The sequence below is a fragment of the Mustela nivalis genome (assembly GCF_964662115.1).
Source record: "Mustela nivalis genome assembly, chromosome: 3".
Classification (NCBI taxonomy): Eukaryota; Metazoa; Chordata; class Mammalia; order Carnivora; family Mustelidae; genus Mustela; species Mustela nivalis.
The window spans coordinates 173,020,193-173,029,653 of NC_139022.1; the positions used below are offsets into that span (position 1 = coordinate 173,020,193).

The 9,461-nt window shown below is 45.9% G+C and overlaps 1 protein-coding gene across 1 annotated transcript; it reads left to right on the forward strand.

Moving 5' to 3' along the window:
• Window positions 1-3,264: 3,264 nt before the first annotated feature.
• Window positions 3,265-4,161, forward strand: TAS2R1 (taste 2 receptor member 1; the record flags this gene model as incomplete). Its single annotated transcript, XM_082723385.1, has 1 exon — window positions 3,265-4,161. One exon carries the CDS (start codon window positions 3,265-3,267, stop codon window positions 4,159-4,161), a length of 897 nt encoding a protein of 298 aa, XP_082579511.1.
• Window positions 4,162-9,461: the final 5,300 nt, after the last annotated feature.

Sequence of the window (9,461 nt, forward strand, 5' to 3'; positions counted from 1 at the left end):
CCAACTGCTCCGGAAAACCTCGCACTTTCTTTGGAGGAGCTGAATGATTTGAATATAAATAAGCAGCTCTTTCCGCCTGTCAGTTACCTCCAGAATATTTAGTGTTGTCTCCTTTAATGATCGCTCATTACAGAGGAGTGCGAGTGAGCGGATTTAATCAGGGTAATACGGGGTAATCATCATGTGAATTTCTCCACATCGGGACTGGTTCCATCTGTTCCAAGCCATTTGTCCATGTAAAACTGTCACCATTCCGTGCCGATGACTGACAGGTGAGGCCAGACGTGCGCGTTTCTCAGCTCAGACCCAGAAACTCTCTGACGTGTCCTTCTCACCGAAACAAATGGCTTAAAAGACGCAAATCGGTTCTGTTTTGAGGACCTTTTTCTCTTTCGTTGGTCTGATGGGTGGCTCATTCCCAACACTTAGCTCACCCTGGCTTAGCACAAGAGCGTGGCCAAAGCTGTGGTTATCCTGACTGATGCGGTGGGGTGTGGGGGGAAGGCCGGGGAGCACCACCTCGAGGTGCTCCACATCACCACCGGCTCGCAGCACCCCCTCCCCGCCCCCGGCATAGCGGCCACACAAACGCCGGGCTCCCAGGAACAGACACTGTTTATTCTGCCTTCCTCCGTGTCAGAGGGCGGCGTGGTGGCCCTTGTCAGCAGCCCCTGTGTGCGCTCACGGAAGAGATGGAGATGGAAATTACTTAATGAAAAAAGAAACGTAGCTTAAGCCTCATGAATTTTTATGTTTTCCTCCCTGGATGTCCGCGTCAGAAGACCTCCGTGAGCGAAAGCTCTCTGTGAAGGGTGGCCTCTACTCCCCGGGCTAGTTCTAACAAACATGATCACAGAACGTTTGAGAACCATGGCCCCACAAGGTGCTCAACTCCAGAAGACAAAAAGCCATCAACAAACACAAGGAGACACACTTATGTCCTTTAAGGCTCTGCGCTCCAGCGCGTTTCCTTTGCTTGTTTGCTGTCCACGCTGAAAGACCAGACTGTGGTTTTAGACTCAGAATCGAATTCTTTCCACGTTACCCCTTGCGACACCATGACTTGTTTGCAATAGCAAAGTGCCCAGACCACGCTGAAGGGCGCAGTACGTGAGGGTCGCGACCGTGTTGGGCAACAGAGAAGAGCTGGATGGTGGGCCTGAGGCCTGATGTCTCCAGGAACAGCTGGAAAATAAAAATTCCCTTTTAAGGTGACTTCGTAACATTTATTTCTCTTTGCCTCTGTGATGAAAAGCCTTATGTAACCGGCTTTGGTTCTGCTTCACAGAAGTCCCATATGCCAAGCACCAAAGGAATGAAGGGGGCCGGGGATGAGGAGAAATCCGGGATAGGCCCTCGCGAAGCTGCGCCCGAGGCCCCAGGGGAGGGGCGCAGGCACAGGGCTTGGATGGAGAACCCCGGGCGGTCGTAGAGGGATCCCGGCTTCATCGTCCTGGAGGGTGAGGCCCTTCTGTGTTGCTTTTCCAGCCTCCAGAATGGAAAGCCCGAAGCACTTTTTAGTACTTTTTCATTTGCCCCTGAGGGAGAGAAACAAGACTGACCCTGATTCTCATGCTCGAATCTGGATCTTTGTCGACAGAAGCCGCTCAGGAGTGGCCTCCCTCGGCCTCTTTCCTGACGGTCCGGCTCGTCCCCTTCGTCTCACTGAAGCTGAGACAAGAACAAAGCAGAGTCCCGCAATGACAGGCATGACCCGTTCAGGGAAGAATGAAGAAGTAACCTGGAGATTTACGCTCAGCACTAGCGTTTCGGTAGGGTTTCTTTTCCAGTTTTCTAATAGGGAGACTCATTCTACATATCCTTCATGACATCACTGGACAAAATGAAATGTTTCCAAAAGGACCCGTCTCGTTAAGGCAGCGGGGGGTCCGCTGGGAACATATGGTCAGGTGCTAAGCTGGAAAAGCTTCAATCTCCCCCCTCCCAAATATGAAATAGATTGTTCCCCACTTTGTGCCCTGGTTGTGAACTGTCCGAAACCTAATGAGGTTCTAGGTCACACTGTACCCGTGGCTGGCCCTTAAGTCTCTGAGCACCTTGAGAACAAAGACCATGTTCCACTCACTGTTACCCTCCCAGGATCTAGGACCGTGGTGGTCAACTGGGGTGAGTTTTGCCATCAGGGAGCACTTGGCAACGTCTGGGAGCACGGCTGGTTGGCACACCGGAAGAGTGGGCAGAGCTACCCCCATCTAGTGGGTAGAGGCCGGGGAAGATGGACATCTCACATCACACAGGACACCCCCCCCACAAAGAATTACCCAACCCAAAATGTCAACAGTGTGGAGACTGAGAAAACCAGGCTTAGTTTAACACAGTCTACATGTTAATAAATTCCAATGTAATTTTCCCAAAAATAGTCTGTTAGACAAGTGTAACAAAAAACTGAATCAGGTACTTGTTCTCCTACTACTTTCCCCCTCAAACAACCAGCTCATGCCATAAAAATCTCATGTATTGAGAAAAGAACAGGAAAAAGGTTTCAAAGCCAGCGTCGTCCCACAGACGGTTGCAGGTGTGTATGTTGCTAAGTGAGTCTCTCCCGGGCTTTTGCTTCCTTTAGACTGTGGACCGACTGTGTCCACATCTATGTCAGCCTAATTCCTTTGTCTCTGTCTTTTGTGACCCTTTCTGTTCCTCACATATATTTTATCACATAACTGCTTTTAAGTTTTTGGCGGTCCTGAATCACTGAATTATTGTGGACTGGACAACTACGACTCGGCTGTCCTGTGTTGCCGACCATTCTATGCAGCTAGAGCGCAAGGGATCATTTCGCAGACATGTCTTTTCAAAGGATGCCCCACTAACATGAAGCAGAATTACACCTGTGGGCCAGGAGCTCAGTCGTCGTGGGGGAGATGAGGGATTGAGAAGCGTCCACTGGTCATGCGGTGAAGGCGCCCTTCTCCCAGCCCTGAAAGAGTCTGGTTCCACCATTTGCTTATGAGGACGTTGGACGCTAAGTAGACCTGGAAAATGCAAAAGCTGTCACCAAGAAGCAAATCATCGCTGGGCTATCTCTCTCTTATTTGACTGCCTTGGAACCAAATTGACAGCACGCTGATATAAACAAACAGACACCAACCACCTTCCGGCTTGACCGTCTTTATCATCAGAGTCCTGCTCCCCTAAGAACTTCTAGTGTAGTTGAAGAAAAATAGAAAGCTCAAATAATCCAAACTGCCCCCAAACCTATAAATACATCCATTTTTAAAGTAACTGATAATTTTTCTTCCCAAAATGCTAGAGTTTTACCTTATTATCCATTGCCTTTTTTTGACAGTACAATTTCTCATCGGGGTTTTAGCAAACGGCCTCATCCTGGTTGTGAACGGCACCGAGTTGATCAAACAGAGAAAGATGGTTCCATTGGCTCTTCTTCTTTCCTGCCTGGCGATGGCCCGGATCTGTCTGCAATTGGTCATCTTCTACATCAACCTGGCTATCCTCCTCTGGATCGAAGTCCCTCTACTTATTGAGAACTTTTCAATCTTCTTGTTTGTAAACGAATTGGGACTGTGGTTTGCCTCGTGGCTTGGCGTTTTCTATTGTGCCAAGATCGCCCCCATAGCTCACCCACTCTTCTTCTGGTTGAAGAGGAGGATATCGAAGCTGGTGCCGTGGCTGATCCTAGGGTCCCTGCTGTACACATCCGCCCCCTCTATCTTCTACAACAAACATATATGGGTTTTTTCCCAACAAGTTTTTTTGGGTTTTTTCTCCCCAAACACAACAACCCAAATCAAAGAGAAGTCTGTCTTACAGATCGCCTTTCTCGTGAGGTTATCATTGCCACTACTCATCTTCCTCGCGTCTGCCCTGCTCTTGCTATTTTCCCTGGGGAGACACACCTGGCAGATGAGAAACACGGCCATGGGCACCAGGGTCCCTAGCACAGGTGTCCACGTGAGATCGCTGCTGTCCGTTCTGTCCTTCCTGGTCCTCTGCGTCTCCCACTACATGACAGCCGCTTTGCTCTCTTCTCAGATTTTTAAGCTCAGGAGTCTCATGTTTTTGTTCTGTGTCTGGGTGTTTGGGTCCTTTCCCTCTGGACACTCTATGATCTTAATTTTAGGAAGTCCTAAACTGAAACAAAATGCAAAGAAGCTCCTCCTCCGCGGGAAATGCTGCGAGTGAGACAGAGCTTGGATCCATGCGAAGAAGCCGCAGTTCCCCACCGTGAGGCTGCCCGCCGTCCCTCCGTCGCTCAGACAAAGCCACCTGCGCGTGAACACACAGAACATCACCTAAACATCACGTTTGTCCAACGTGAGGCATTTTTATAGATTCACTCCTTTTTCAAAAGGTTAAATTGATTTCCAAAGTGCGACACACACGGGCGGGTTCCATCAGTGTTGATAACCTGGTTGTGATATTATACTCTCGCTTGGAAGCTGTTTCCTCCCTGGGAAAGAGCGGGTGAGTGGCACAGGGGTCTCTCCGTGTTATTTCTCACAACTGCCTGTGAATCAACAATAATCTCAAAATAAAAAGTTTAAAGTAAAAGGAAAGGGTGTTTGAACTTGTAATGGCCAAAGGATGCAGGAATCCTGTGGGGTCTGTGGGCTTCTGACACCTCATCTTAGATGATCTAACCTGAAAGGACTGGCTGCCCCTTTCTTGTCTACTTGCAGATTATTTTTGCTCTGTTTGTTAGAGTCACAGACAATGGAACCATTCTTCCTCATCAGATCTGAGAGGAAGCTGAGGACAAGTCGGCTTTCTCTGTCTGTGTGATTTTGCTCACCGACCCCACACAGCTGAGATGCTAGATGCCAGGTTGACATGTCCCAGCAACTGCTAAAAAGATTTTTTTTAATTAAAAAAATTTTTTTTTAATGCAGATGGAAGAGGAATCCAGGGCTGGATTTTCCATTTCCCCTAACTGGACACACTGACCAGAAAATAGCTTGCAAAGATGCTTCATTTTTGCATTTGTGTGCTGGGCTTTGGGACCTTTTCAACTGACAGTAACAAATTAGGACTCCTACCACACTGCCTGTCTTCCCAGTGAAGCAACGTCTGTAGGTGGGTAGGCTGGGGGTGTTTCCATCTGCTTCAAGTCACAGATGCATTTTCTGTTTGTTTGATGATTTTAGATGCTAAGATGTGTGTGTGTGTGTGTGTGTGTGTGTGTGTGTGTGTGTGTGTGTGTGTGTGTATTTCTAAAACAGCTTCAGAACCCCTAGCTTCCAGTGAAGTGAAGATGTTCCTCTGTTTGGCTAGAACTTGATGGTCATGTGTGATGATGGAAAGCCTCTTTGGGTTTGGGTTTGCCAGTTGCTGGCAATATAGATTTCAATACTAGCCCAAGACATGCTGGCTTGGTTGCACCAAACTAACAGAGGTCTTTGCTTCAGAAGATGCAGGAAAGCGTTTATCTTCTTGGGTTTGGGGACTGAGCTCTGAGGCTACTCTTCCTCTGCCCCTGCATCGCATCCTTCCTTCCCCGGAGCAAATTACCAGCTTCCATCTAACCTCTATTTCATTTTCCTTCGTCCCAGCAGGTGGGAAGGTGCATAACCAGTCATACCCACAGACATCTGGCTCTGGGAACAGCGGTTGTGTCCTGCAGGTGATGATTGCCCCCACCTTGAGAAGGGACAGTGAAGAGTTACTTTTACTTTCTGTGCATCTCCAGTTCAGGTGCTGGATCTTTGAATCACAGTGTGTGTACCAGCAGGAGGATAGAGAGAGAGTGGGAGTGATTTCAAACATTTAGGAAGAAATTCGTAAATACACAACTCTTGTGTGATTTTTTTCCCCCTCAGATACCAAATTCTGATTCCATCTCATGCAACTTCTGCTTTAATAATGCTAGTTAATGAGATGAATATTAAGGTACAACTGTTTGTATACCTAAAAGTTACCAAGCAGTTCTAAAGAAGAGAAGGCAGGCTAAAGAAAACTATTCTAGAAACATATTCACAGTCTGCTTTCCTTGAAATATTTCTTCCAAAAATTTTGTCTAGATATCACTTTGGTGGATATTGTGTAGGATGGTAATTACTCCATTGGAGAAGCAAAACAGACTCAGCCTTTGATCTGTCCCTAGCAGCTCTTGTCTGGACTCCTTAGCCTGCACAGATGCCTTTTGTCCTGCCCATCTAGCTTGGGGTAGAATGGGGTTAGCCTCTGGAGAGACACAGATTCTTCCTCTACACTAGGCCTGCATTGGTAGGGATGGACTGGCCATTGTGGCCCCTGGGAGACTTGACTGGGGTTCACATGCCCATGGGTTGAGGCAGAGAGCTGTGAACCATGGGGCACAGTGCTATGCATGCTTTATCCCGTGTGGTCTCCCATTTGGAGGAGATCAGGCACCCCTGCTCAGTCAAGGACAAGGGAGGATGGGTCACCAGGCAGGGTCTTACTGAGAAGGAAGCCAGCATAGCACCCCATTCCATTTCAGACAGGGGCTCAGTAAGCAGCCCCAGACCAGAATGTCAGGCTTGCTGCATCATATCCTATTGCCCTTTCTGACATGGACTGCTTCGGTGCCCGCGCTACGGCGATTCTCCATGTCTTCCGATGACTAAACATGGTGGCCAACTGAGAAGGCTAAATCTGGGCACTTCTATTAACACATCTTTTAAAGTATAAAAGCTATAGCGATTTGAATATTCAAAAAATAAACCCAACAGTTTGAAAGGTCTCACAAATTACAAACACCTTTTAAATCCTCAGTCACTCACTCATTCAAATATAATAACGGCTTGAAGATAGAATAATCTGGACCCGAAAGCGCTGGGAGCACGTCAGCATTTAAAGTCTGCCAGTCTTCAGGCTGATGATCACCCATTCCAGAAAGATCTTACACCGTGTCATATGCTGAAGGGTAGTGATACTTGTCAGATGATAAATATTCTCATCCTAGGCTTGGGGACTATGGTTGCCATAACTTTTGTCCACAGGGACCTACATCTCTATGGATAACAAGAGGGACAGGTAGACAAAAATATCCAGGAGAAAAGGAAACCAGGCAGATCATCCAAATAGACTTTGGCATTCAACGGGCTAACAGATGTGGCAAACAGATGGCACCCATACTGGAGAGAGCTCCCAATGACAGGGGCAGGGAGCCCCCACATGTTTGAGAAAGTATCTAGCTAAGGTATGAGCTCAGAAATCAGAGTAGAGATGGTGTTAACACAAACTTAGAATCAACGGTATGTTCTTATTTTAAAAATCATCATTTTGCCACCCAATAATTGCAGACTGTCTTCTGAAATCTTAACGCCGGGGAAAGGGTAGGTGCTGGGGAATCTGTCTCAATGAGCTGAAAATATTAAGCTTTGGGGGAGGGCCCACACAAATGCAGATGGCTGGTGGACCCTCCCTTTACCATCTTTCCATACTGAGCCCGCATCTCCCTCTCTCCTTGATACACTAAAGTACTTGATCTGTCACTCCATACCTTCACAGGATTAAATACTGATTGTTTTTCAGATGTGATGTGAACATTTGGTTTCATATCTGTGACATCTGGATCTACTTCATCATTTTGGCTGGGGGTCAGGAGATGGTGATTTTAGCCTATAATTTAAAACATACTCAAGTCAATGAAGTGTAGGTTTCCTTTCTCTCTTTCTCTCTCTCCTCTCTCTCTCTTGGCGTTTTATTAGTTTCTGTTCTAAACAGTTCTCCACAAGATCATCAACATAACATAATTTTAAATAAAATATCCCCTTAGATGTCTGAAAATATGCCCATTTTTATTTTTTTTTATTTTTTTTTTATAATTTTTTATTTTTTATAAACATATATTTTTATCCCCAGGGGTACAGGTCTGTGAATCACCAGGTTTACACACTTCACAGCACTCACCAAAGCACATACCCTCCCCAATGTCCATAATCCCACCCTCTTCTCCCAAACCCCCTCCCCCCAGCAACCCTCAGTTTGTTTTGTGAGATTAAGAGTCACTTATGGTTTGTCTCCCTCCCAATCCCATCTTGTTTCTTTTATTCTTCTCCTACCCACTTAAGCCTCCATGTTGCATCACCACTTCCTCATATCAGGGAGATCATATGATAGTTGTCTTTCTCTGCTTGACTTATTTCGCTAAGCATGATTCGCTCTAGTTCCATCCATGTTGTCGCAAATGGCAAGATTTCATTTCTTTTGATGGCTGCATAGTATTCCATTGTGTATATATACCACATCTTCGTGATCCATTCATCTGTTGATGGACATCTAGGTTCTTTCCATAGTTTGGCTATTGTGGACATTGCTGCTATAAACATTCGGGTGCATGTGCCCCTTTGGATCACTACGTTTCTATCTTTAGGGTAAATACCCAATAGTGCAATTGCTGGGTCATAGGGCAGTTCTATTTTCAACATTCTGAGGAACCTCCATGCTGTTTTCCAGAGTGGCTGCACCAGCTTGCATTCCCACCAACAGTGTAGGAGGGTTCCCCTTTCTCCACATCCTCGCCAGCATCTGTCATTTCCTGACTTGTTGATTTTAGCCATTCTGACTGGTGTGAGGTGATATCTCATTGTGGTTTTGATTTGTATTTCCCTGATGCCGAGTGATATGGAGCACTTTTTCATGTGTCTGTTGGCCATCTGGATGTCTTCTTTGCAGAAATGTCTGTTCATGTCCTCTGCCCACTTCTTGATTGGATTATTTGTTCTTTGGGTGTTGAGTTTGCTAATTTCTTTATAGATTCTGGACACTAGTCCTTTATCTGATATGTCGTTTGCAAATATCTTCTCCCATTCTGTCAGTTGTCTTTTGATTTTGTTAACTGTTTCATTTGCTGTGCAAAAGCTTTTGATCTTGATAAAATCCCAATAGTTCATTTTTTCCCTTGCTTCCCTTGCCTTTTGCGTTGTTCCTAGGAAGATGTTGCTGCGGCAGAGGTCGAAGAGGTTGCTGCCTGTGTTCTCCTCAAGGATTTTGATGGATTCCTTTCGCACATTGAGGTCCTTCATCCATTTTGAGTCTATTTTTGTGTGTGGTGTAAGGAAATGGTCCAATTTCATTTTTCTGCATGTGGCTGTCCAATTTTCCCAGCACCATTTATTGAAGAGGCTGTCTTTTTTCCATTGGACATTCTTTCCTGCTTTGTCGAAGATGAGTTGACCATAGATTTGAGGGTCTATTTCTGGGCTCTCTATTCTGTTCCATTGATCTATGTGTCTGTTTTTGTGCCAGTACCATGCTGTCTTGATGATGACAGCTTTGTAATAGAGCTTGAAGTCCGGAATTGTGATGCCACCAACATGGGCTTTCTTTTTCAATATCCCTTTGGCTATTCGAGGTCTTTTCTGGTTCCATATAAATTTTAGCATTATTTGTTCCATTTCTTTGAAAAAGATGGATGGTACTTTGATAGGAATTGCATTAAATGTGTAGATTGCTTTAGGTAACATAGACATTTTCACAATATTTATTCTTCCAATCCAGGAGCATGGAACATTTTTCCA